Source organism: Ovis aries, chromosome 11 (assembly GCF_016772045.2).
Source record: "Ovis aries strain OAR_USU_Benz2616 breed Rambouillet chromosome 11, ARS-UI_Ramb_v3.0, whole genome shotgun sequence".
NCBI classification, from domain to species: domain Eukaryota; kingdom Metazoa; phylum Chordata; class Mammalia; order Artiodactyla; family Bovidae; genus Ovis; species Ovis aries.
This window is the reverse complement of record NC_056064.1, coordinates 47,520,715-47,548,184: the sequence shown is the minus strand read 5'-3', so window position 1 is coordinate 47,548,184 and position 27,470 is coordinate 47,520,715. Positions and strand designations below refer to the sequence as shown.

At 57.1% G+C, this 27,470-nt stretch overlaps 1 protein-coding gene and 1 long non-coding RNA gene across 5 annotated transcripts; one reads left to right on the top strand and one right to left on the bottom strand.

Moving 5' to 3' along the window:
* Positions 1-2: 2 nt before the first annotated feature.
* Positions 3-20,841, bottom strand: ACE (angiotensin I converting enzyme). 4 transcript variants are annotated; one of them, XM_027974354.3, is made up of 25 exons: positions 20,551-20,841; positions 19,752-19,919; positions 19,037-19,130; positions 18,477-18,620; positions 17,891-18,082; positions 17,275-17,372; positions 16,754-16,926; positions 16,180-16,403; positions 15,696-15,840; positions 15,311-15,409; positions 14,939-15,061; positions 14,185-14,396; positions 13,395-13,531; positions 12,410-12,568; positions 12,002-12,089; positions 10,080-10,223; positions 9,735-9,926; positions 6,754-6,851; positions 6,382-6,554; positions 4,060-4,283; positions 3,610-3,754; positions 2,805-2,903; positions 903-1,025; positions 450-637; positions 3-283 (listed from the first exon to the last, which is right to left on the bottom strand). In XM_027974354.3, exons 1-25 carry the CDS (start codon positions 20,809-20,811, stop codon positions 54-56), a joined length of 3,933 nt encoding a protein of 1,310 aa, XP_027830155.1. In that variant the 5' UTR covers positions 20,812-20,841; the 3' UTR covers positions 3-53. The 4 variants fall into 4 exon arrangements, with proteins under 4 accessions (XP_027830155.1, XP_042112090.2, XP_060251745.1 ...); XM_042256156.2 differs by lacking the exons at positions 16,754-16,926; positions 18,477-18,620; positions 19,037-19,130; positions 19,752-19,919; positions 20,551-20,841 and having other exon boundaries at positions 17,891-18,079; XM_060395762.1 differs by lacking the exons at positions 14,939-15,061; positions 15,311-15,409; positions 15,696-15,840; ... (6 more) ...; positions 19,752-19,919; positions 20,551-20,841 and adding an exon at positions 14,713-14,932.
* Positions 22-5,230, top strand: LOC105613828 (uncharacterized). Its single transcript, XR_001043652.4, has 2 exons — positions 22-4,539; positions 4,644-5,230. It is a non-coding gene; the product is annotated as an uncharacterized LOC105613828 (long non-coding RNA).
* Positions 20,842-27,470: the final 6,629 nt, after the last annotated feature.

Here is a 27,470-nt window from a genome sequence, read left to right as displayed (position 1 = left end):
GGGCGGGGCTGGGGTGAGCGCGGGAGCAGCGCAGGGCCTCTCCCGGTCTCCTCTCAGGAGTGTCTCAGCTCCACCTCGGAGCCGAACTGGGGCCCGCGGTGGGGCCGGCGGAGGCTGTGGTGGCGGATGCTGAAGAGCCGCTGGGTGAGGCCCAGCGTGGCCACCAGCAGGGCGACGCCCAGGAAGAGCAGCACCCACTGGCCCACGCGGGCCTGCTGCTCCTCCAGGTCCAGGCCCAGGAAGTTGACGCGGCCGGAGCCCACGACGGGGCCTTCCAGGCGAGCTGGCCGGGGAGGAACGAGAGCGGGCGCTGGGCCGGGCCGGGCGCGCCGCTGGCTCCGCAGCCCTGAGCGCGGAGGCCGGACTCCCGCCTGCCTTAACTTGGGAGGGCCCCAGCCCTGAGCGAGCCCCGGGGCTGCCCTGGGGCCCAGGGGGGTGGGTGGCGGTACCTGAGTTTGGCGTCCAGTTGTACTGAGGCCAGCCCAGCTTCTCCCCGTGCCGCCCGTTCTCCGTCACGAGCCAGTCCAGCAGCGGCTTGAAGTAGGTCATCATGGAGGCAGCCGACATGTTGGACTGGCCCGTGATCAGCCGCATGGCTTCGGGCCACGGCTGACTGAAGCCCAGCTTCATGGCATCCCTGAGGGAGCCCCAGGAGGGGAACCGAGTCAGAGGGACAGGCTGGGAGGCTCCCTGCCCCACCCCGTCCCAGTCTCGCATCAGCTCTCTCCACCCCACCTCCCAGCCTCCGCTCCCCCCTGGGACTGAGGGCCTGGGCCGGTCTGGGGCTTTGGGGAAAGGGTGACCCGGGCGGAGGCCATGGTGGATGTTCCCGGAAGAGCTCCACTGGAAAGTAGGTCATCGTGGGGAGGACAGGGGTCAGAGCAAGGCCAGAGGAGACTCACGCCAGGAGCTTCCCGGCCTCCTTGGACTGGTAGATGTCACACTTGTGCAGGGGGCCCTGGTGGCCCGCCGCCTGACACAGTGCCTGGTGGAACTGGAACTGGATGACGAAGCTGACGAAGTACCTGCAGGAGGGCAGGTGAGGCCTGGGGTGGGCACTGGGGGCAGCGCCTCCAAGCCCCAGCCACCCTGCTTCCTGCTGCCTGCCATGACGTCAGGGTGAGCCTGTCCTGGACTGCAGAGTCATCCAGGCCTCCTTCCCTGCCTCTCACCACAGAGCTGCCTCCGCATGGAGCATCTTGGGAGAGACTCTCAGAGCTAGGGATGCTCATGGGTGAGGCAGAGTGGGCCAGAGTCCATCAGAGATGTGGCGGGCTGCTCTGGGACACAGAAACGACATCTCTGTCCCTAAGGTGTTGCCTACTGGGTCATGCTTCTGACCAGGCAGGGAAGCCAGCCCAAATGACCTCCTTTATCCCAAAGCAGTGGGAATTCCCTGCAGAAGTCTGCCGGTCAAGGAGGGGCAGCCTCTCTGAAAGTGGGGAGGTTTGGAATGTCCTGAACCAGCAGCGCAGATGGGAAGGCTGGGCACAAGTCATGTGCACTGCCTTTTCTGTATGTGCTTTGCCAAGGCTGCTGGTCAGAATCTGGAGGGTGATCACTTTGCCCGCTCCCTCCTGGAGAATTATCTGTGCTAAGCTGGGAAGCTAGCCATCACGTGGGCCGGCTTCTGTGTGAAAGTGAGTGCCAGCTCGGGAGCTCAGAAGCCTGTTGGGAAGGCCGGTGGAGGGTCTCTCTGCAGGTCACCCTGGTACACTGGCTGGTCAGGGCTGTGTGGAGTTGCCCTTGACTATCCTTGGCTCCCTGCTCCCCCTGCTGCTCCCCGGAGCCTCTGAGCAGGCTTTCTCTTCCTTCCTGGACTCGGGCACAGAACTTACCCACTTCATGCTTAATTAGGTCCTGACTGTGCTGACATTGCGCCAGGTGCTGGGGTGGAAGGCTGGGCACGATGGACATAAGCCCTCCTTCACTGGCCTTCTGGGGAGCACAGGGGCCCTTTGCCCCAGATCCCTGCCTCGAGGGAGGGCTCCGGCTCCTCTAATCCCACTTCCCAGTCCCCAGCCAGTGCTCCCTTGCAGCACGCAGAGGGAGAGGGGCTGACTGGGTGCATCCACGTGGTGGCGGCACGACTGATGGCGCTGCCGTGTTTCCACATTCCGTTTAAGACAGTGATTTAATGATGGTGGGTTATGGCCACCAGTTCCCAAGTGTGTTCTGTATTAAGACTGTGTGCTAAGATATGAACTCTTGCAACGATTCTATGAAATGGGATTCCACAGGTGAGGAAGCTGGAAGCTCGCAGAGATGGAGGGATTTACTCAAGGGAACAGTCATGGAGATGAGATTTGAACCTGTACTGTCTAATCCCAAGGCTGTGACCCCATGCCCCTAACAATACAGGCTTCCATCCAGTTGGGCCTCTAATCCTAGCTCCAGTGGGTAGAAGGTCCCCAGGTACAACTCAAATTATGTCACAGGAAATATGTTCAATACGTATAAGGGAACAGAATGCTGTAAAAATGAGAAAATAGTGCTCGGAGCAAGGTCTGGCTGTGGGTCATGGTTCATGCTAACTAACCGAGGTCTTGTAACCATTAGCCAGCTATAGTAAAGTTTCTGTTTTTAACCGTCTGGAGGGCGGGGCTCTCAGGGTATCACAAGAGTGAAACAGCGTCAGTCTTGGTTACAGGTGAGAGGCCCAGACGCAGTGCACCACACACGGGTCCCCAGGTTGCTCTGACAGTAGCTCCTGGAGCAGGTAGCTCTTGGAAGGGGTAGCAAAGGTGTCTGAACACCATGCGGAGGCGCTGCCCCTCCGGACGCCCTCCTCCCTTTCCTGTTACCTGACATAAGGCACACTTGCAGGAATGTGGAACTTGGCCCCTGGGTCAAAGTCGTCTTGAGATCTGGCCAGCGGGGGACAGACACCCTGGTACTTCAGCCTGTGGAGGAGGAAGACGCATTAGAGGGAGGGTTTGGGGACAATCAGAACTTCCTGGTGGCTCAAACGGTAAAGAATCCATCAAAAATGCAGGCGACCTGGGTTTGACCCCCGGGTTGGGAAGATATCCTAGGGAAAGGAATGGCAACTCACTCCAGTGTTTTTGCCTGGAAAATCCCATGGACAGGGGAGCCTGGTGGGCTACAGTCCATGAGGTCACAGAGTCAGACGTGATTGAGTGACTAACACTTTCACTTTTTGGGGAGAATCAAGCTGGGAGAGTTGCTGTTCTTGATTTGCAATATCAGGCCCCCTGCCCTGGGCCTGCACAGGGTGCTGACAATTCCCGCAAGCCGTGCCTTTGTGAGTCACTGCCCCCAGGCACCCCATCGCTCACACACACCCCTAGACATTATACAGGGAGACACACCAGATATACACAGACACAAGCACACACACACCTAGACACCATACACACAGACCAGGTACACACAGATGCAGGCACACACACAGACACACACATGCCACACACACACACCAGGTACACACAGACACACCAGGTACATACAAACACAGGCACGCACAGAAACACACACACACACCCCTAGACACCATACATGCAGACACACCAGGTACACACAGACACAGGTGCTGGCGTATACCCCATGGAGACCCCCGGCCCACACCCTACAGCAGGGCTCTAGAACCTGAGGCTCCACCACTCCTGGTTGTAGTTCTCCCTGGTGACACTTCCGTCAAACACCCTCCAGCGCCACTGGTCAACGAGGAAGCTGAAGGGGATGAAGGCGATCTTGTCAAGCGCCATCTTCATCAGAAAGTTGATATCCTCCTCTGCCAAGAGAAGGGAGCCTGACGTCAGATCCAGGCCTGCCTCCCGCCATATCCTAGCAGTGGGCTGAGCGGGTGTGCGGTGGGTGGAGTGGGTGGAGTGGGCGGGGTGACCTGCTTCTCCTTAGGTCCAGCGACCCGCCTCTTGGGAGGGGATTTCCCCCCTGCTCTCCACGCTGGCTGTACCCTGGATCCTTGTGTTCTGTCCTGGCACTGCCTGTGGCCCACGGAGCCTCCTCTCTGCCTCCCAAGCTCGATGCCCCTTCTCGGCCCCTCTGCCCGCTTGGATCTCCCCGTTCCTCGCTCACCGTAGCTGCCGTCCCCGCTGCTCAGCAGGCCGATCTTGTGCAGGTGCGTGGGGGTGGACACTGAGAGGGCCAGCACGTCCCCAATGGCCTCGTGAAAGCCGGGGTTGGCGCCCTCCCGGAAGGTCACGGGCAAGTCCTTGTACTGCATGAAGTACTGTATGTGGCCCATTTCGTGGTGGGCCACCACCAGGTCTTCCATGTTCACTGAGGTGCACTGCTTGATCCTGGAGCACGGGGTGGGAGAGAGACAAGAAGGAGCCCTGGGCAAAGGCAGCAGCTAACCCTGCTCACAGAGCAGGCCCCCAGGACCACCACATGCGAGGAACACAGCATCATGGGGAGGAAAACCAAAAGGAGAAATGGAGGCGATCTGGGGATTGGAAACTCCTACAGCGTGGTCCTCTAGGCCTCTCTCCTGCCTCCAGCTCCCCTGAACACCTTGAGCCTGCACTGCTGTGTGTGTGGCTTTCTAACTGCGAGGTATGTGCTCTGGAGGCACGGGGACCCTCAGTCACGCTCAGTGACTTTCCAGGATGTGGGTCCTTTGGTTTCTCTTCTCACGGTCTGTCTCTCCCTGGTCTCAGGCTTCCTGAAGGAAACAGTGGTGTCTGGGCTCTTCTGCACCCCACGTGTCCGATGCCAGCAGGCAGATCACCCCAGGATTTCTCAGGGCCAGGACTGATGGGACATCTGCCGAGCTGTCCGAGAAGGGGCTCCACTTCCCTTTCCACCTTTTGTGAGCCGAGGAAATTCACCCTTGGATCTAACCAGAGCTTTTCAGCTCAGTGGACCCCTTTTTGTTATCCTATGGTGAGGGCAAAGAGCTGCCCCAGTGACAATGAAGTTGGGGTCTGCCCACCTTCTGTTAGGACTCCCTGCACGAGTGAGGTTCCCCAAGGTGCCCTCACCTTTGAGAGTCTGTCTGCACTCCACCCTGAAGCTCTGGTCTCCATGCCTCTTAAGGAAGGGCCCAAGGCCCGGGGAGCCGGTGAACCTGCCTGCTTTGTTCCAGGACCAGAGCCCACTCTTCTCATCAGAGATACTTCACCATCTCTGCCACTTCTCCCAAGAGTTGGAAACGTCTTAATCTTCTTTTGAACCTAGGTTGTGACTGGTTGAACCTTGTGACTTGCTTTAGCCAATAAAATGTGGCAGGAGTGACCACACTGGACTAACTTAGTCTTTAAGAGATCTGGCTGCTTTTGCTTTTGCTCTGTGGATGCTGGCCATTGGGTAAGAAATCTGACCGCCTGAGGCTGCCGGCCCATGAGGTCATCCAAGCTCTCCTAGAGAGGCATGTCCGGCCAGACCCCGGCTGCTCCAGCCACGCCAGTCCGGGCACCCAGCTTGTGAATGCAGGAACCCACATGAGCGTCCCTGCCCCAGCATGTGCCACACAGAGAAAAGCCGGGGAAGCCAGCTGACAGCCAGGAGCACAGCCCTGGACTGAAACCCCGCTGAGCCATGCCAGCCTTCTGCCACCATCAGAGCTGCCCCAGCAAAGGTCTCCACCACTACAAGGCAGGATGAGCCACTTCCTCTGTGCAGTGCCTGAATCCCTGGCCCATAAAATCACTAGCAGACTTCCCTGGTGGTCCAGTGGTTAAGAACCAGCCTGCAAATGCAGGAGACACAGGTTTGACCCCTGGTCTGGGAAGACTGCACATGCCACGGGACAACTAAACCCATGAGCCACAACTACTGAGTCCACACTCGAGTCTGTGAGCCACAACAAGGGAAGCCACCACAGTGAGAGGCCCATGCATTGCAACTGGAGAGGAGTCCCTGCCTGCCTCAACAAGAGAACACCCTCGCACAGCCACCAAGACCCAGCATAGCCATAAATAAATACATTCAAAATAATATTAAAAAATCATGAGCATAGTCAAATAGTTGTTTTACGGCCCTGGGTTTTGGGCTGGCGTGATACACAGCAGTAACTGAAATGCTGTCCACAAATGCAGACAGCTCCTGAGCCCTGTCAGAGGTGAGAGTAGATCTGTGTGAAGCCCTGCACCTTGGTGTGTCTCCCTGTCTCAAGGCACAGGCAGCAGGGAGAGGGCCCTTTGTGCGCAGGGCCTGCCCAAGAGGGAGGCTGGCTGGTGGCTCACACAGGCTCACCCCCAGGACTGTGACCTGGAACCCTGAGCTGACGCAGCTGGTCAGTGCTCAAGGAGACCCTTGCGTGGTGGATGGGGTTCCCCTGGCACAAGCTGGTGGCCATGCTGAGGCCAGGCCTACTTCTCCGAACCCTCTGCCCCCAGCTCGGACTTGGACTCGTCTCCTTGGCCTCTGGGCTCAGGACCTGCAGCCCGGACGCACCTAAAGTCCTTGCCGTTGAAGAAGTCCCAGGCGGAGGCGTGGCACACCACTTCCCGCCCATCAGTCGGCTTCTCCAGCATCGACTTGTTCCAGAACTCGGGGGGCATGGGCAGCAGCCCCAGGGAAGTGAAGAAATTATCTGCTTCCTTAAACATCCTTAGGGGTGTCCAGCCCTGCAAACAGACAGAGCTCTGCCGAAGCTGGGGATGGTGGAGACGGACTGTGTGCCGCCGTGGGAGGGCCCGGGGGGGAGGGCCAAGCTGGAAGCAGCTCCTGAATTAGAGGGCCCTCTCCCCTGGGGCAGGGCTCCCCGCCCCACGCCCTGGGGCTGCCCTGGAGGAGCAGGGGTGCGAGGAGGGGGCCAGTGCGGACCTGCTTTATCATGGCCTCCGTGGCATCCATCTTGGGGGCTGAAGGGAAGGGTGCCACCAAGTCATAGATGTTGGACCAGCTCTGTGCCCACATGTTCCCTGGAGGCAGGCAGAGGACGAGATGCAGAGAGAAGGGAGACAGTGTTGCGTTTTAGGCTCGGCACCGTCACACAGCGTGAGGGACCAGATCCCAGTCCTGCTGATCACAATCTGACCAGACACTGCTGGTCCCATCCACGTCATCTGAGGTCAGTTTATGCAGTCAGCTGGCAAGAACCACCCTCCTGGGACTTCCCTGGTGGTCCAGTGGTTGAGAATCTGCTTCCCAATGCAGGGGATGTGGGTTTGATCCCTGGTCAAGGAAATAAGATCCCACATGCCATGGGGCAACTAAGCCTGCACCCCACAAGTACTGAGCCCGAACGTTCGAGGGCCCGCGAGCCCGCAACTAGAGAAGCCTGTGTCACAACAGAGACCCCGCACAAAACCAAAATTAAAGAAAAGAACCACCCAACTGCCCTCCGTTAGGAGAGGTTGATGCCTCAGCATTTAGGGCAAGACAAGAGTAAAGAAGCTTTCCCAAGTGGCTCAGATGGTAAAGAATCTATCTGTAATGCAGGAGACCTGGGTTCCATCCCTGGGTCAGGAAGATCCCCTGGAAAAAGGAATGGCAACCCACTCCAGTATTCTTGCCTGGGAAATCCCATGGACAGAGCAGCCTGGTGGGCTACAGTCCATGGGGTCGCAAAAGAGTCAGACACGACTGAGCAACTACCACCTTCAGGCCCAAATGAGACTAAGCTTGAGCTGACATCAAGTGGAGCCCATGGGTGTAAGCCAGCGAGGGCTGGAGTGCGTGAGAAGCCAGGATGGGATGGGGCGCAAGCTCTGCTCTGAGCCCAGCTCCCAGGCCGGTGGGCACCTGCTTTCCTTCTTGGGGGTCTGTGTTTCTCAGCCAATGATCTGGCATTCTCTAGTCTCACCACAGAGGGACCGAGGGTGGCTGGTCTCTTGAGCTGCCAAGAACTAGACCCAAAGCTGGAAGGGGGTCTCCCTCATGATCTGTAAACGGTGTGTGGCCCCATCTGGTCTCTCTGTTCACAGTGAGGAGCCCCCCAGGAACAGGGCCTGATGATCCAACAGACACAGGAACCCAGTGGCCTCTACTTGCCCAGTCCCTGCCACCCCTTGTTGTCTCCGACTGCCCATTTCATGCACTCAGGGCATCTGAGTTTACAACCCTTGGAGAATGAGGGTCCCCAAGTTGAGGGGACATTTCACATGCTAGCAAGATAACTCAAAATCCTTCAAAGTAAACTTCAAGAGTACATGAACGGAGAACTTCCAGATGTACAAGTTGGATTTAGAAAAGGCAAAGGAACCGGAGATCAAATTGCCAACATTCGTTGGATCATAGAAAAAGCAAGAGAATTCCAGAAAAGCATTTACTTCTGCTTCACTGACTACTCTAAAGCCTTTGACTATGTGGATCACAACAAACTGCGGAAAATTCTTAAACAGATGGGAACACCAGACCACCTTACCTGCCTCCTGAGAAAGCTGTATGCAGGTCAAGAAACAATAGTTAGAAGTGGACATGGAAAAACAGACTGGTTCCAAATTGGGAAAGGAGTACATCAAAGCTGTATATTGTCACCCTGATTATTTAACCTCTATCCAGAGTACTTCATGTGAAATGCTGGGCTGGATGAAGCACAAGCTGGAATCAAGACTGCCAGGAGAAATATCAGTAACATCAGATATGCAGATGACACCACCCTTACGGCAGAAAGTGAAAAGGAACTAAAGAGCCTCTTGAAGAAGGTGAAACAGGAGAGTGAAAAAAACTGGCTTAAAACTCAATATCCAATAAACTAAGATCATGGCATCTGGTTCGATCACTTTATGACAAATAGATAAACAATGGAAACAGTGACAGACTTCATTTTCTTGGGCTCCAAAATCACTGTAGACAGTGACTGCAGCCGTGAAATTAAAAGCCACTTTCTCCTTGGAAGAAAAACTATGACAAGCCTAGTTTTAAAAAGGACAAACCATATTAAAAAGCAGAGATATCACTTTGCTGACAAAGGTCCATACAGTCAAAGCTACAGTTTTTCCAGTAGTCATGTATGGATGCGAGAGGTGGATCATAAAATGTAAGGTGAGAGCTGAAGAAGTGATGCTTTTGAACTGTGGTGTTGGAGAAGACTCTTAAGAGTATGTTGGACTGCAAGGAGATCCAACCAGTCAATCCTAAAAGAAATCAACCCTGAATATTCATTGGAAGGACTGATGCTGAAGCTGAAGCTCCAATACTTTGGCCACCTGATGAGAAGAGCCAACTCATTGGAAAAGACCCTGACGCTGGGAAGGACTGAAGGAGGGTGGAGAAGGGGAAGACAGAGGATGGGATGGTTGGATGGCATCATCAATTCAATGGACATGAGTTTGAGCAAACTCTGGGAGATAGTAAAGGGCAGGGAAGCCTGGTGTGCTGCAGTCCATGGGGTCTCAAAGAGTCCGACACAACCGAGTGAACGACAGCAACACTCTCCCAGCTCCTTTGCCTGAACATCGTGTCTACCCTTCTCTCTCCCGACATGACTACTTTCTCCAGCTGTCAGAACCTCTCGCCCTTCAAGGCTTTGTTCACAGCCCCCTCCTGGGGAGGCCTTCTCAGCTTCCACTCCCAGCCCCCTCCTCACCCTCATGCTGCCTGGTGCTGTGACCCGGGAGGCAGGTCTGTCTCCCCAGGACAGGCCTGTGAACTCTGCGCTGCCCCATCCCTGGTGACCGGTGCCATGTGGCTCTATAGCAAACGTGGCACCAAGTGCAAGTAGGGGGCTCTTCTCCCCACCCCCACCCCCACCCCACTCCGGGCCTGGCAACATTCCCCTGCCCCAGGCTCCAGTGTCCCCTGCAGACCCTTCCCAGTCTGCCCTCTGCCCTCGGACCGCGGCCCATCTCGCTGGCGCTCACCGAGCAGGTGGGCTGGGATGGGGCCCTCCAGGTTGATGACGTCGGGCCCGTAGTGGTGGTGCAGGGCCCGGCGCACATAGGCATGCAGGTTCAGGTAGAGCGGCTGCAGCTCTTGGAACAGCTGCTCCAGCTCCTCCTCTAGGAAGGGCATCTCGTACATGGACCTCCAGGAGTCCCCGCCATCCTGGTAGCCTGTGGGGGTGGGGGTGGGGGGTGTGGCCAGGCTCTCTGGACACCTGACCGTCCCCGGAGCACTCCCTGTCTCCTTCAAGGACTGCCCCCCTCACCTCTTGGGTCTCAGAGGAACCCTCTGAGGGCCCTGGTGACCCTGCAGGGAGCACTCACCATTGAGCCTGGCGGCCTTGTTGGTGAGCTCCACATATTTGGGGAAGTAGGGGAGAATGGACCGCCCCACCTTGTCGCGCCAGCTCTTCCACGCCCAGGCCAGGTCCTGATAATTCCGGGATGTGGCCATCAGCCTGGTCAGATCTGGGAGGGAGGGGGGGATGGCTTGAGCCCCCAGCTCCTGGCTCACCTCCCACCTCCTCCAGAGCTGGGAGAAGACGGGAAGGGGCAGCACAGGTTGGGGGAAACTGGAGACAGGCTGGTGCCCTTTCTATGGGCTTACAGGTGCCAGGCCCAGGCTCAGCGCTGTCCGGACGCGACCTCAAGGAACTACAGGGCTGCAACAGCCCCGTGAGGGGTGCCCTGACCCTCCTTCCACACAAGTGTTGGTGGCATGGCTGCGTCTCCTAGCCAGGAAGCGGCCAAGCTGAGGCACAAACCCAGGGCCCAGGCCCCAGAGCTGCTGCTCGCCGTTTGTCCCCTGGCAATCCCTCCCTGGAGAAATAGCCTGGAGGTCAAAAGATGGGGGTTCTTGGTCGGCTTCCTCCTGACCTCTCTGTCTGTAAGATGGGGATAATGCTGGCCTGGGGGCAGGAGGACCCTGATCGGGGACTGGGCCTCCTTCATCTCTGTGTCCCCATGGGGCCCAGGGTGCCTTTCACACACTGTAGCTGAACTGCCTGAATAACCGCTGTGCAGGCCAAGTACAGAGATCCGCTCAAGCACCACCTGGACCCACGTCCTGTCAGAGCCATGCCTGTATGAGTGGCCTCCTGGGTTATGGGTTACATGGAGCTGACACGGCCTTTGTAGAGCTGGGAGGAGGCCATGAGCACGGGGGTCAGGTGTGAAGGTGGCCCCGCTTCCTGCCCGACCAGGCCTGAGACGGAGGCCTGCGGGGATCCAGTGCTCGCTGACCGCGCTCTGCGCTGAGATGCGCTATGAGCATCCACTCTACACAGAGGAGGTACATTCAAGGTAGCTTTGTTTGGAGGAAAACACATTTTGAGAATTTTCCATCTGTCCTCTGCTGATGTGAGTGTTCTGTTTTGGGGATGCTCTTATTGTTACTACCGGCAGCGATCTGACAGCCCAGCCCCAGATCAAGGGGCTGACTGATGGGGGTGGAGGCCACATTCCCTGTAACACTCTCGTCCATAAACAAACACACGCACACGCACATCACATCCACCCCCACTTGCGTGCCTACCCACGTACACAACCCCCGGGCCAAACCCTGTCCTAGGAAAACTGTTTCTCTCTCTTGTTTATTTTCCATTTCCCTTTCTATTTGTGATTGTTCTAAAGTGGGAGTTGGGCGGAGGGCCAGGAAGAGACTGTTTCTGGGTGGAGATTCCTCAGGACAAATGTTTATGTCTCTGGCTCCCTGACCCTGGGAAGGTGGGTCAGAGGGGGCGGGAGGGGGGGTCTCTGTGTGCAGGTACTGGGGTGTCGGGGCTGAACTCCTTCAGAAGGGGGAAGGTTAAGAAGGACTGGCCAGTTTCCTGTGAGAGGAAGAGGACTCGCCAGAGCTGGTCCATTCCTGCCGGCCTTGGAGGGAGTGAGGCGGGAATGGCTTCTGCAGGCTGAGGCTTCAATTTCAGGGTGGGGTGGGATCCAGGGGAGGTAGGTGCCTAGAGGCGAGTCCAAGCCCATGAGAGAAACATTTGAGATACACCTGCTCTGAAGGGTGGAGCGCAGGGTGGAACAGGGAGGATGGGACCGGAGGGAGCAGAAGCTGGGGAACCAGCGCAGAGATGAAGCCGGCCTGGTTCTAAGCGGTGGCAGAGAAGCCCCAAGGGTGGAAGAGGGAAGCGAGTTTCCTGGGCGTGCTGACCTCCCGAGTCAGAACTGAACATTTCCCTTTCACAGACAGCACCCCAGCCTCCCCGGGCCTCCCGCTCACTGCCCAGTGTGCTCACCAGGCTCGAGCCGCAGGCAGGTGCCATTTTTGTGGCACACAGAAGCCACGCTGTAAACGGTCTCCATGTCCACCAGGATCTGGTTGTACTGCGGAGGAAGCAGAGGGGCAGCGAGCTACAGATCTGGTGCCCTGCTTTGCCCCGGCACCATTACGTGGGGCGGGAGGTGGGGGAGGGTTGCTGGGCTATGGGTTGGGGAAGGGGCTCCCAAAGCCCTCCCTTCTCAGTGAGTCTGAGGGTGTGTGTAGGCGAGTCTGGAGGTGTGCGCAGACGTGGGCAGAAGTCATGACTTGACAACTTGAGGAGGAGGAAGCAGCATGAAGGCTACATGCCATCCCTTGAGCTAGGACCCTCTCCTGACCTGGGATCCTCCACCCCCTTTGCCCCACCCTACCCCCAGTTCCCCACCTCCTCCAGCTCCTTGACGGGCAGTGCCGCCCGTTCTAGATCCTGAATCTTCTTTATCATCCGCTTCATGGTGGCATTCTGGAAGTTGGTCACGTCGAACCTCCTGGCCCAGGTGCCATACTTGACGGTGTGGTTTGCCATCTGTAAGTTCTTCTGCATCTGCAGGCACAGGGGGAGCCGTATCATGAGGCCCAGGAGGAGCTCTGGAAAGGGCTCCTAGGAGGAGGCATCGTGTGGGAGCCGAAGAGGCTGGGTGTCGGGGGGCGGCTTTATCAAGTTGCTGCCTTTGCCTATAAAGACATTCCTCAGCCCGGACTGTCTGTGATGTCCTGTGTGCAGTACACATGCCCTCAATCCAGCAAGACATCGTGTGGGAGAGGCAGAGAAGGAAACCCCACCCTGTATCTTGAATGCTGTTGGGACAGAGGCAGCTTGGCATTCTCTCTGTGGCTTCTGAACCTCAGGGTCCCAGCTGTAAAATGGGAATAAGGTCACTGGCTTTGCAAGACTGTTGAGGAATACACGAGGCAACAGATGTCGACTGCCAAGGAACTGTGACCAGTGCGTATGGGTCTTCATGAAGTATTATTTCTCTGTGGCTCACCTTGGTTATGATCTCCACTTGGGCACACAGACACGGAGGGGGTCATGGTCGGGGGACAGGTGTAGCCCTTGCTAGGGTGGCACACAGGAGCCTTCAGTCTTTTTAAAAACGGACTTTGACATCACTTACTTCTGCACAAATTACTCCTTTACCAACAACAGATTGTTAATGAAAGACAACCTGTGTTAGGCACTGGGTGTGTGCCCCCCTGAAACTGAAACTGGACACTTTTCAACACGCCGCGGGGATGTTTCACAAACTCTGAGAACGTGTACCCCCGGGCTGGTGTTGGGGATGGGAGGGCAGCCTGTAGCGCCTTGGGTTTCAGGGGACGGGCCCTGTGGGATGAGCACCCGTGTGCTGAGCTGCAGGAGCCCCTACCAGCAACTTGCTGTTGTCCGTGCTGATGTTGGTGTTGTAGTTCCAGTTGGCCTCGGCATACTCATTCCACACCACCTGGGATCTCCGGTCATATTCCTCCACAAACTTGCGGGCCTCGGCCTCGTCGGACACCAGGTCTGCGGGACAGAGCAGAGGGACACAGACAGGCCTCCCCTCGCCCTCCTGCCGCTGCCTGGGCCTCCCCGCCCCGCCCCCCAGCCAATCCCACTTGGGCTCTGGGTTTTCTTCGGGCTGCTGGTTGTTGAGGGATGGGTGGTTGAGTGGCGGATGGTTGTCTCACTGCTGGTTGTTGCCTGGCTGGTTGTTGCCTGGTTGACTGTCACCTGGCTGGTGGTCCCCTGGCTGGTGGTCCCCTGGCCCGTGGTCCCCTCACTGGGGACCAGCAGGGGGCGCCCACAGCAGAGCAGGAGGAGGAGGAGGCGAGGCAGTCCTGGAGCAGCCCAACCATGGCCCATGGCCGCAGGAGAGCAGAGCCCTGCAGCCCCCGCCCCCGGCCAATAAGAGCGGATCCTGCAGTATGACCTCATAGAGCAGTGTGCCCGCCTTCCAGCCCCCGGCCAGGGGCCTCAGATCTGGGCACACCCTCCCCAGGAGGCTGGAAAGATGTGCCCACTCCATCCCAGGGCCCTGCCGAGTGCTCAGGGGGCTGCCTGGCCCTCCAGGCAGGACGCCAGGGCCTGGCTGGACAAGCTGATTGGGAACTGTGAACTGGGGGCCTGGGTCCCGAACCTAGAGCTGAGAACCCACGGCACCCTGCCCCAGGCTTTACCAATGCCCTCCGGGTAATTGTCAGGCGTCGGCGGGCGCCACTGATACTCTGGCCAGCCCAGGACCTCGCCGTTCTGCTGGTTCTGCTCCTCGAGCCACTGTGTGACCGGCTGGAAGTAGCTGAGCAGCGGCCTAGCGTCCAGGTTGTCTGAGCCGACCATGTCCTTCAGCACCTCCTGCCAGGGCCGTGAGGAGCCTGCCTGCAGCAGCGCCCTGTCAGGCAGAGAGGGCGCTGTGGGCACAGGGTCTCAGGCCAGGGTCTATGGCTGCTGCCCTGCCCACCTGCTCTGCCTCTGGCCACTTCTCTCCCCACTGAGTGGCAAGAATGGCACCATTAAGTCTCAGGGCCTAGGAGCTCTGTGAGAGGGGGACATTTGTCTTGCCCCATGCCAGCCAGAAGGGCCTCCCAGGTGGTGCTAGTGGTAAAGAACCTGTCTGCCAATGCAGGAGATGAAAGAGACGCAGATTCAATCCCTGGGTGGGAAGATCCCCTGGAGGAGGGCATGGCAACCCACTCCAGTATTCTTGCCTGGAGAATCCCTTGGACAGACGAGCCTGGCGGGCTGCAGTCCATGGAGTCACAAAGTCAGACACAACTGAAGCGACCAGCCAGAAAGCCCGCTCAACAAGCAGTTGATGAGAGAAAGAAAAGGCGGAGGAGTGGAGAAGGGCCCCCTCCACTGGCGTGGTGGTGGTGCCCCCACCTGATACACCTTCACTGAGCTCTCCCCTCACCCCCCACAGCCCCCACACACCGGAGCTTGGCCCCCGCCTGGGTGGACTGGTAGATGTCACACTGGTGCAGGGGGCCTTGGTGGCCTGCCTCCTTGCACAGCGCTTCATGGAACTGGAACTGCAGGACAAAGCTCACGAAGTACCTGCAGGCACAGGAGGGGCGTGAGGGGGATGGCGGAGGCCCCCCTGCCTGGGGCCCAGCTAGCTTCCACAGGGCAGAGGCTGGACCATGGGCTGCCTTGGGGGAGAACTGAGAACTGAGCTTGGCTCAGGAAAGAGGCCCACTCAAACTCCAGGTTTTTGGGGGTCCAGGGGAGGATGGGGACAAGCCCGGGATATGGGGGCCCAGCATAGGGGAAGGAACTAAGGTGTGCCAGAACTAGGGGCAGTACCTGATATATGGGGTCACATTTGGGACGTGAAATTTGGCTCCAGCGTCAAAGTGGGTTTCGTTTCGGACAACCGGAGGACAGATCCCCTGATACTTGGTTCTGGAAGAGGATGTGGTTAAGTTGTCTTAGGACCTGAGGGTTGTTCACAGGCTGATTTTCCCTTTGCAGAAAAGGCTGCCAAGCAGGCATTCCCACTGGCCGTCCCTCCCCATCCTGGAGAACTGGGGATGACCACCTGTCCGATGGAGTTTTCGGCAGGAAAGAAGAATGCCGTAAGGAGGAGGGGGGAGGTGTTCCTGGAGAGGAGGGAAGCAGGAGGCAGGGTACCCGGGGAAGGTGGTGAGGGCCCCTGGGATGAGGCCCCTCTCCATCCCTCTTTGCTCACCGAAGATACCACCAGTCATAGTTGTAGCGGGAAGGGGGGGTTCGCCCACTAAAGACCCCCCAACGCCACTGGTCCACCAAGTAGCCAAAGGGCAGGAAGGCAATTTTTTCCAGTGCCATCTTTAACAAGTAGTTGATGTCGCTCTCTGTTGGGAGATGAGAAGAGACAAGTCAGAGGGAGAGGGGAGTCCAGCTGGGATAGGGGCCCCTGGGGGAGAGGCTGGCAGGAGGTGAGGCTGGGCAGATGCAGAGAAAGGAGCGTGAGCCTTTGGGACCATGCAGTCCTGCTTGGAAGAGGACGCTTGGGCAGTGGAGCTGGGATGCAGGGTAGGCCTCGAGGCCTGGGTGGATCCCCAGACCTGCCTGACATGGGGCAGGGAGTTGGAAATGAGACGGGCAGATGGGAGCAGCCACCAGTGGGGTCCTGCTGGGGGACCCAGTGGGGTCTGGGTGAGCTGGGCTGGGTCCTCTCCACCCCCACATACCTGTGTCGTTGGTGACCTGGTCCAGCAGGCCGATCTTGTGCAGGTGTGCAGGAGTGGAGACGGAGAGGGCCAGCACATCGCCGATGGCCTCGTGGAAGCCTGGGTTGGCGCCTCGGCGCAGGGAGACGTGCTGGTCCTTGTACTGCAGGTAGTACTGCACGTGGCCCATCTCGTGGTGCACCGTGGACAGCTGGTCCATAGTGACCCGTGTGCACTGCTTGATCCTGGGGCAGGGAGAGGGCGTGGGTGAGGGTGAAGGACGGGCAGGACGGGGAGGCTGGTGCCAGAGGGAACGAAGCCAGGCAGGCGCTGTCCCAGGATTCCCAGGAACCGGTGGAAACAGGCAAACCTCCACCCTGCCCCAGCCACACCCGGCCTGTCCCCTCCATTCCAAGGTACAAGGCTGGCTGCCTGTCAGAGTTGCCTAGTGAAAGCAGCCTGCTGCAGCCCTAGAAGAGACCCAGCCTCCCGGCCGGTCTTGGAGCTGGGATAGACGTGGGCCTGGGAGCTGGCCTCCCTGTGGCCCGGCTGCCCGGTCTTCGGGAGCCTTGCAAGCCGCCTCCAGCATTGAGACCTGAAGTCTTTCCTGTTGTAGAAGTCCCAGGCGGACGCGTGGCACACCACCTCCCGCCCGTCGCTTGGCTTCTCCAGCATGGATTCCGCCCAGAACTCGGGTGGCATGGGCAAGAGCCCCAGGGAGGTGAAGAACTCCTCCGCCACCCGGAACATGTGTGTGGCGTTCCAGCCCTGGGGGTGGAGGGGTGGGGGGGCACACTGGGGTCAGGGGCCAGCTGCTAGAGCCCACCCCGGCTGCCCCGGGGGCACGTCTGGGGTCCCCCACTCAGGTCAGTTCCGTGCTCACAAAGAGCGCCTCTGCTCCGTGGCCTCCCTTCCCGGAGGCCAGGCCCCTACTGGCTACAGCGGATACACAAAAGTGGCCTGCTGCTCACTGCCCCCCTCCCCTCCCAGCGGGGTCCTGAGGGAAGAACTGGCACCCAGCTAACGGTGGGGACACACACTGCAGGCTGTGGATCCTCAGCTCCTCGTGTCTGACTCCCTTTCATGGCCCCCGCCAGGGCCTGACTCCCAGCTCACCTTCTGCACCATAGCACTGGTAACATCAAGATTGGGCTTGTCGGGGAAGGGCACCACCATGTCGTAGACATTCTCCCAGCTCTGGGCCCACATGTTCCCTAGACAGAGGAGGGGAGCCGACAGCTTGGTGCCCAGCCCAGCCAGGGCCTGCTTCCCCAGGCGTGTCACCGAACAGCACCCTGGTGTCTGGACCTGGGGCACAGCAGGGCCACAGCCCGCTTGCCGGGCTCACACAGCAGTCCCACCCACTCCTGAGTGCTCTGCATTCCCTGGGGCTGGCAGAGGCCAAGGTGCCCAGGTGATGCAGCTGGGGTCCTTTCTGACTCCCAGGTCCCTGCCCTTCCCCAGCCCTGACACCGGCATAAAGTGGGGCTCTTTCTCCTCTTCCACTGGAGCTAAAGCCTTCAGGGTGGCTCCTGGCTCTGCATTTTACTAGCTCTCTGCCCTGTGCCACGTCCCTTGCGCATCCTAAGCCCCCTCTGAACAGCAGTGATCATGAGAAGGATCACTGACTTCATGGGTTCACGTGCGGGCGAGTGAGCAATGCGATGCTCTGAAAGGTGAACCGTGATGGGGCTGACCCTGGCCATGTGCAGAGGTGAGGCCAAGCCCTTACCCAGCAGGTGAGCGGGGATGGGTCCCCTGAGGTTGATGTATCTGTCCCCATATCGGCGGTGCAGTGCACGCCGGACGTAGGCATGGAGGTTCAGGTAGAGGGGCTCCAGCTGCTGGTAGAGGCGTTCCAGATCCTCCGTGAAGGTGGGAGAGTCATACCAGGAGCGCCAGTAGGCCCCTGTGTCTGAGAAGCCTTGGGGGGGTGGCATTGGGGATGCAGTTCAGGCCCCAGGCTCTGGCACCTCCCCCCCAGCTATCGCCTGGCCATTCTCCCGGCTCAGGGCCAGTGTATATGCCTGCTCATGCAAGGGAGAGCTTGGGGGTGACTGCACTCAGTTTTCTAACTATGGTTGCTCCAACTCCAGCTAAACAGATCCTGACACGTGTGAGCCCTACAGCTGGGAGGAGTACCAGGAGGGGCAGCGGGAGGCTGATGGGGCTAAAGCCCAGCTTGGCCATCAGCTCTCTGTGTGACCTTGGGCCAGTGTAGGGAGTCACTGTAATGGCCGCTCTGTGTGTTTCGGGGCTCAGTGGAGACAGGAGATGGGAGGGTCATGCCCACACCGAGGCTGGGTGGGTGCGCTCACCATCCTGCTTGTAGGCCTCGTTGCTGAGGGCAGTGAAGTCCTGGTATAGGGGCTTCAGTGGGATGCCCGCAGCATTGTGCCAGCCCTCCCAGGCATACAGCAGCAGGGCGTAGCTTCGTGAGGAAGCCAGGACGTTGGTGAGCTCTGAGACACAGGTGGGCAGGGTCAGTTCAGAGACTGCTGCCTCGAAGTCAGCAGTAGAGGAGGAGGTTTGTAAGGAAAGCCACGGCGGGGTCTAAGGCCTGCGGAGGGCTCTTGGGGGGATGAGAGGGCCCAGTAAGGGAAAACCAGGCGGCAACCAACGATGAAGGCCAGTTGCGATGGGGGAGGAAAAGCACATGTGAGGGTGGGGTTGGGGCTGGAGGCTGGAGATTCCAGAAGTCAGTCGGCCTGGAGGAGCAGGGTGTGGGGGCATCAGGCACTCTGGTCCTAATCAGAGGTTCAGGCCTTTGGGTTTAGCGCCCCGCCCCCCTCAGAAATGTGCCATCCTCCGGGAGCCGCGGGGTGGCGGGGAAGGGCAGGAAGCCCCGGAAGACAGACAGGAGACTCAGGCCCGTTACCTGGGTCCAGGGACCAGCAGGGGGCAGTCTTGTTGGGGAAGCAGACCTTGGCGGTGGAGTAAATCCTGCTCATGTTGCTTAGCAGAGAGTTGTACTGGGGAGTTAGAGTTGAGAAAATGTTAAGTGATGAACAGCCCTCAGAGGTAATCCGGCCCCCCCCTCCTCTTTTTGCTGGGAGGAAGAGAGGAGATGCCCTGAGGGAGGATGTGGCTTGGACAAGACTGCCTTGTGGCACTCGGAGCATATCTGAATGTGAATGGACGGGTTTGCTTCCACTGGAGCCCGCCTGTGGAGATGGGAAACTGGCGTCCTGGGAACTAGAGAGCAGGGTTCAATTCTGAGCTCGGCCACCACCGACTGAGACCAAATCCCTCTCATTCCCTGACCTTGATACCCTCTCCACCTTTCGGAGGAAGCCCTTAAAACAAATCACCTATGGAGAAACTTTGAAAACTCCTGTTTCATCTTTCATTGTTTACTTGAATTTTGCTTTCTATTCCATGACACGTGCTTTAATATAAAGTAACTTCTCTCACCCCATCTCCAGGGAAATCAATACTTCAGGAACGCACTCTGCTCACAGGGGCTTCCCCTGCAGTGAGGGCCAGTAGAGATCCTGGGGTCCCTCCTGGCCAGACACCCCCACCCCCCTCACCACCACCGTAGGCACTGGGAGGGTACCCTGGAGAATTCTGCCTCCACCCCTCAGGCCCACCTTCTGCCGCTTCTCTAGGTCCAGGTTGGCGGGGCCCAAGGTGCGCACCGCCCCGATGATGCGCAGCAGCGTGGGGTCGGTAAAGTTCTGCCAGACCGGGTCAAACAGACCCTTGGCCTTCTGGCCCCAGGCCTCTGAAAACTCCTGGCTGAGCAAGGCTGCTTCCTCCTGTGGGCACCAGGAGGGCACGAGAGGGTAAACAGGGGAGGCCATGGCGCTGGGGGAGGGGAGGAAGGTCAAGGGCTTCTGGAGACCGGGGCTGATGGGAGCACTGCTCCCTTCAACTGGGCCCTGGGGGTGAAAACCTGGGGCGGGGGGTGGGGGGGTCTGCCTCAGGGAGGTGGTGGAGCAGAAACGCGCCAGAAGAGAGGCAGGGAGAGGAGAGGGTGATCAGACAGCGATGAGAGGTGACAGGTACAGGGAGCGAGGGGAAGGTAGTGCGGCCAGAGAGGGGGAGAACCCAGAGCAGAGCGGGCACCCTAAGCCAAGACTGCCGCGGATCCAGCCCAGAGGCACCCCCGGCGCCGCCGCCTGGGAGGACTCGGGGTCAGTGTGGCCTCATCCATTCGGTTCCTTATTGGGCAGGACCATGGGCCCAGCACCGGGCCAGGGAACCGACTGCCCGTGGGAATGGGGGGGGTGGCAGCTGGAGAGGAGGCAGGCGGGCCCCGCCCGGACCTCACGGTTCCGGGGCCGGGGGCGCGCGCGCGGGGCGGGGACTCTCCGCCCCCCAGCGCCCGGCCGCCGGGCTGTGATTGGCCGCCCGGGCTCCGCCCCCGCCCCGGGCCCACGCGCCCACCTGGCGCCGCGCGTTCTCCTCGGTGATGTTGGTGTCGTGCGCCCAGCTGGCGGCCGTGCTCTGGAACAGCACCTGCTCGGCGCTCGAGTTGAAGCTGGCTGCGAAGATCTGCGCCCCAGCCTCGTCGGCGGAAAAGTTCCCCGGCTGCAACGCGGGGTCCAGCGCCAGGATCACGGGCGGCGGCGGCAGCAGCAGCAGCAGCAACGGCAGCAGCAGCGGCAGCAGCAGCGGCGGCCACCGGCGACCCGACGCGGCCCCCATGGTGCGGTGCGCAGCGCAGCCCCTTCTCCCGCGCAGCGCCCGCCCTGCGGGTTATAAAACCCGGCCGCCGCCGCCGCCTTCCGACACACCCCCACCTCCCCGCCCCGCCGCGCTTCCTCCTCTGCTCCAAAGTCCCCCGGCCGCCGCGCGGGCCTAACGGAGCGGGGCGGGGACCGAGGCTTCCTGGCCCGCCCCGGGCAGGGGCGCCGGACCGAGGAGGGGCCGAGGCGGCCCCCGGCGAGATGCAGCTGGGGTGGGGGTGGGAGGGAGTGGCGGACGGGCCTTAGGTCAGGCTCTCGCAGGGGAGGCTAGAAAGGAGAACCCCCCTCCTCCAACACACACACATTCACCCCACACCTATGAAGCTGAGAGACCCAGCAGTTTGCTGGAATACCCCAGCCTGCCGGCGTGCACTTCCCTTCCATCACTCAGCCTCGGTGCAGGGACCCGGAGCCCAGCGGCCTCTGACGCTCAGTCTTCCGGCCTTACCGCCCGGGACTCTCTGGGCTCGGAAGGACAAGGTGGGGGAGCTGTCCGCAGAGTCGCTAGTGCCGCGAGACAGGGTTAATGACCGTCACCCGGTCCCGCTTCTTCACGAGGCCTTGGGTGTGGCCTGCATGGGTTGGGGAGCGCCTAGGCTTCTGCAGGCATTTGGGCAGATGCTCAGGGACCCCAGTTCACCTGGGGACTTGGGGTGGGGGCGGTGAGATGGGGGAAAGAATGGAGGTTTGTTCTGGAAGGGGAGACATAGAGCCACAGGCACACCGGCTTCCTTCACACAAGCTGTCATTTGCTCAGGCAAGAACAATCACACAGACTTGCCAATTTGGAGAGCTACAAAGATGACCACAGAGACGACAGAGGAAGATGCTAAGACCCAGGTTGAATGGCTTGCTCCCAGTCACCCCAGGTTTCCACACTCCCCATCAGTCTTTCCCCCTGTGTGACAGGCACGGGGGAGGAAGGACACTGGCATCTTCTTGGGGCGGCTGTGGAGGCTGAGGGTCCTCCCCTAAGTCCTCAGCATCATGGTGTCCTCCCCAGAGGTGGGAGGACTGATCAGACACTGACAAGGGTGTGGGCAGGGAGACGGAGGAAGCAGAGGCTGCGCAGAGGGAGCAGGGAAGAAGCCGGCCGCAGCTGCTCAGGAGACCCCCACCTGTTCGGCAGCCTGGGGCTCTGAGGACATGTGGGCTCGCCGCACCTAGGGAGTGGGTGCAGGAGGCTGAGGGGCCCGAGACCATGCTGGGTTGTCAGGTGGCATGGTGCCAGGGAGATGTGTGGAGGAGGATGGAGGTGAGGGGAAGGAGGTGGGGAGAAGAGGGGGGTGGCTGCCCCAGCCCTAGGAGGGGGGGGTGGCAGGGCGTTGTCAGTGTGGTTGTGAGACACTGTGGATGCAGGCAGGAGGGAGGGGAGGGGAGGAAGGGGAGAGGAGGGCTTTATACCAGTGGACACTTCAGGACTGGCACAGTGGACACCTGGGATCAGAGCAGCCCCACCAAGGACAGGAGCCTGGCCTCTCCTCTGCAGGGCTCGCCAGGTCTCAACCCAGCGGTCCTAAGGCTTTCAGGGCATGGGTCGTGTGCACAGGGAGCTGCTGTCTTCCAGGGGGGAACAGTCTCCCCACCAACTAAGGCCTGGGTAGGGAGATTATGAGAGCGGCACCCCTTCAGGCCCCAAAGCAGGGGTCTTGGAGTGGGAGGAAGGGTAAAGAGGATAAAGAGTCTGAGGCTTAGCTTGAAACCAGGCAGTCCTTCTCTATCAGGAAAGAAAGCGTGGAAAGCAGGAGGGAGACAGGGTTGAGCCGGCCTCACCTCTGAGGAGCTCTTGAGCACCTGATCTGGGAGGCTGGGGGGCAAGTGTTCCAACTTCAGGTCAGACACATGGCCTGGTGACCATGTCTATAGACATCTGGGTGAGGCACTGTGTTCAGCATGGAACAGCCTCGGCCTCGCTGAGAAGCCATAAAAGCAAAGGCTGAAGGGGTTGGAAGATGATCTAAAAGTATATACAACTTACATTTGGATACCTTTTTAGACCTTTCTAAATTCTTTTGTACAAATGATCTTATTTGGTGTTTATAATGATCTTATTTGGTGCTGCTGCTGCTGCTGCTAAGTCGCTTCAGTCGTGTCTGACTCTGTGCGACCCTATAGACGGCAGCCCACCAGGCTCCCCCGTCCCTGGGATTCTCCAGGCAAGAACACTGGAGTGGGTTGCCATTTCCTTCTCCAATGCATGAAAGTGAAAAGTGAAAATGAAGTTACTCAGTCGTGTCTGACTTTTGGCGACCCCATGGACTGCAGCCTACCAGGCTCCTCCATCCATGGGATTTTCCAGGCAAGAGTACTGGAGTGGGGTGCCATTGCCTTCTCCGATAATAACCTCAAGAGGTAGTAAAGAGATAAGACCCTTAGCTCAGTCAGCCACCGCCTAGCTGCCCGCAGAACAATGGAGAGGGTTCCGAATCCTGGGGGAGGACGTGATTATGATGTCACCAGGGCCTGACCCACCCAGGAAATGCAGTCTGCCTTGGAGAGCTGCCCATCTCTGCATCACTCTCTAGGGAAGGACAGGTCACCAATCACCACAGTTAGAAAAATATCCCTTAGGGACTTCACTGGTGGTCCAGTGGTTAAGAGTCCGCCTGTCAATGCAGGGGATACAAGTTTGATCCCTGGTCTGGGAAGATCCCATTTGCCACAGAGCAGCTAAGCCCATGCGCCACAACTGCTGAGCCCGTGCTCGAGAGACCATGCTCTGCAACAAGAGAAACCACCGCAACGGGAAGCCCGGGCACCACAGCTGGAGAGTAGCCCGCTTGCCACAACTAGAGAAAGTCTTTGCACAGCAATGAAGACTCGATGCAGCCAAAACTAAATAAATAAATAAATAAAATTATTATTTTTTAATCCCTTAGAAAATACACCCAACAATGAAATAAAATTAAGAGTCCAGAAATAAACCTTTGCATTTATGTTCAATCAATTTTTGACAAGGATATGAGGACAATTTAAATGGCACTTTTGGGGTAGGGGGAAAGAGAAGAACGTCTTTTTGACGAATGGAGCTGGGACAACTGAATTTCTACACTCGAAAGGATGAGGTTAGACCCCTACCTCATGCTATTTACAGAAATTGACCCAAAATGAATCACAGGCTTACTGTGAGAGCTAAAACCATAAAAATGTTAGAAGAAACAAGTATAAATCTTTGTGATCTTGGGAGTAGGCAACAGCTTCTTAGATATGACACCAAAAGCATAAGTGACAAAAGAAAAACTAGACAAAATAGTCTTCTTCAATATTAAAAGCTTTCACGCTTCAAAGGACCATCAAGAAAATGAAAAGACAACTCACGAGGGAATTCCCTGGCAATTCAGTGGTTAGGACTCTGCTCCACTGCAGAGTGCCTGGGCTTCGATCCTGGTGGAGGGAAGACTCACTTTGTGGACCAAAAAAAAAAAAAAAAAAGACAACCCACAGAATGAGAGAAAATATTTGCAAAGCATGAATATGATAAAGGACTTGTGTTCAGAAAGTATGAAGAGCTCTTATAACTCAACAATAAAAAGGCAAATACTAACTAAAACTGGGCAAAGGATTTCAATAGACCTTCTGGAGAGAAACACACCTGACCAATTAAGTACATAAAAAGACACACAGCTCCATCAGTCATCGTGGAAATGTAGATCGAATCACAATGAGACACCACTTCACATCCACCACGTGCGCGTGCAGCCTTAGTCACTTCACATCCTCCATGTGCACGTGCAGTCTTAGTCACTAAGTCCTGTCCGACTCTGTGGGACCCCATGGGCTGTAGCCCACTGGGCTGGCTCCTCTGTCCACAGGATTCTCCAGGCAAGAATACTGGAGTGGGTTGCCATTTCCTTCTCCAGGGGACCTTCCCAGCCCAGGGACTGAACCCACGTCTCCTGCATTGGCAGGTGGATTCTTTAGTATTGAGCCGTCTGGGAAGCACACCCACCAAGAGGCCTAAAACCAAAAAGACGGACTATAACAAATGGAAAAATTGGAGCCGTTGAATCATTGGTGAGATTGTAACATGGTTCAGCCACGTTGGAAAAAGAGTTTGGCAGCTCCTCAAAATGTTAGCGATGTCGTACGACCCTGTGATTCCAGTTCTAGGCATAATAGCCCCAAATTGGAAACAACCTAAGATGTCCATCTCCTGATGAAAGAGATAATCTGAATGTGGGATATTCACCCCGTGGAATATTATTCAGCCATAAAAAGAAATGAAGGGCTATTTGCTGCAACATGCATGAGCCTTTGAAACACGGTGCCGAGGGAAAGGCCACATGTTGTATAAATCCATTTACATGAAATGTCTGGAATAGGCAAATCCAGGGAGACAGGAAGTAGAGCAGTGATTGCCAGTGGCTGGGGGAGAGGGGATGAGAGTGACTGACCACCAATGGTGTGGACTTTCTTGATGAGATGATGAAAATGTTCTAAAATTAGTAGTGACGGCTGCACAACTCTGAACATACTAAAACCCACCAAATCATACAATTTGAAAGGGGGGATTTTATAACACATAAATTATATCTCAATAAACCTGTTATTAAAAAAAATATTCCCTGGCAGTCCAGTGGTTAGGACTTAGCACTTCCACTGCCAGAGGCCAAGGTTCGATCCTTAGTTCAGAAACTAAGATCCCACAAGCTGTGGGGCGTGGCTGAAAAAAAAAATTTTTTAAGTAGTTTTAAAAAAAATGCCCAAATGTTGACTTCCATCATTCTACGTCCATCAAGAAATCTTGTGATTATTGATTGGCTTTGAGGAGAGCCGGGGGTACTCTCACTGGATACCCATAATGCTCCTCTTTGCTTAACCAAAACCCTCTCATCTCTCAAAGACCAGATCAATTCCTGCCTCTAACAAGAAGAGGCTTCCCAGGTGGCATCAGTGGTAAATAACCGGCCTGCCAATGCAGGAGATAGGAGGTGAGGGTTCTATTCCCTCCTCTGATTCCCCTGGAGGAGAGCATGGCACCCCACTCCAGTATTCTTGCTCAGAAAATCCCACGGACAGAGGAGCCTGGCAGGCTACAGTCCATAGGGTTGCAAAGAGTCGGACACAACTGAAGCAACTTAGCACACATGCACGCAAACGTGAAGAGCTCTGGCTCCTCAACTCATGCGAACCTCACCTCTCGATATTTATTCAGCCTTGACTCACATGGATCCCAAAAGCCAACTGCAGGAGAAACAGCACTGGATCAGGGGCCAGAAAAGTCCAGGTCACACTTAAAAGCCTTATGACCTGAGCAAAATACCTCTTTGAGCCTGCTTCCTCTTGTCTAAAACAGCTACAAGCGTTTTTACTCATCTCCCTCTAAGGGTTGTTCCCTGACTTGAGGAACAGCTAAGGGGGCCAGTGCGGCTGGAGCAGAGGGAGCCGAGAACAGGCTGAGTGTGGACAGGTGGCCAGAAAGGGGGCCTGGTTATCTTGAGGTGAGAACCGAGTGGGATTGTTGAGTATTGGAGACAGGGTTTCATTTTTTAAAGTGTCTTATTATGCAATATATATGTCATGTAGAATACAAACAGTATGTATGCTGCTGCTGTTGCTGCTAAGTCGCTTCAGTCGTGTCCGACTCTGTGCAACCCCAGAGACGACGGCAGCCCACCAGGCTCTGCCGTCCCTGGGATTCTCCAGGCAAGAACACTGGAGTGGGTTGCCATTTCCTTCTCCAATGCATGAAAGTGAAAAGTAAAAGTGAAGTCGCTCAGTCGTGTCCAACTCTTAGCGACCCCATGGACTGCAGCCTTCCAGGCTCCTCCGTCCATGGGATTTGCCAGGCAAGAGTACTGGAGTGGGATGCTATTGCCTTCTCCAAACAGTATGCATATATGATATCTAATGTATATGTAAGTCATGAAGCAGAATAACATGCAGACCTGTAAGTCTACCCACCATGATGCTTGTCTAGCTGAGTCCCATCCTCCCCCTCTCATCTCCCAGCCCCACACCCACATGCCCCTGAATGCTGTTTTTTTCATGCTGTCTCTTGTGAAGGAGAGTTTCAGTACTTTATATGTATCTCTAAACATCGCATTTTTTAATTTGCTTGTTTTAGAGACTTACAAGTACAGTGTCACCTAGGTATGTACCTAAGAGAAACGAAAGCACATGTCTGTGCAAAGACTTGCATGCAGGACAGCGTTGCTCAACGGAGTCAGATGGTGGAAGCAACCCAAATGTCTATCAGCGGATGGGTAAATAGAACGTGGTAGATCCACACAATCGAATCTTAGTTGACAATCAAAGGGAATGAAGTTCTGATACATGCTACAACACGATGAACTCCAAAAGCATAATGCTAAGTGAAAGAACCCAGACACAAGAGGCTCCATATGGTATGATTCCATCTATATGTAATGCCCAGCAAAGTCGAATCTACAGAGACAGAATATAGATCAGGGGTTGGCTGGGGGTGGGAATGACGAGTGACTGAAAATGGGCACGAGGGTTATTCTGAAGGTGATGGAAATGCACTGAAATTAGATAGTGTGGTAGTTGCACAATTCTCCAAATAATCTATTAATCATTGGATTGTGCACTTACAATGGGTGAATTACGCAACAACAGGGAAGTGTAAATTACACTTTGATGAAGTTGTTTTTTAAC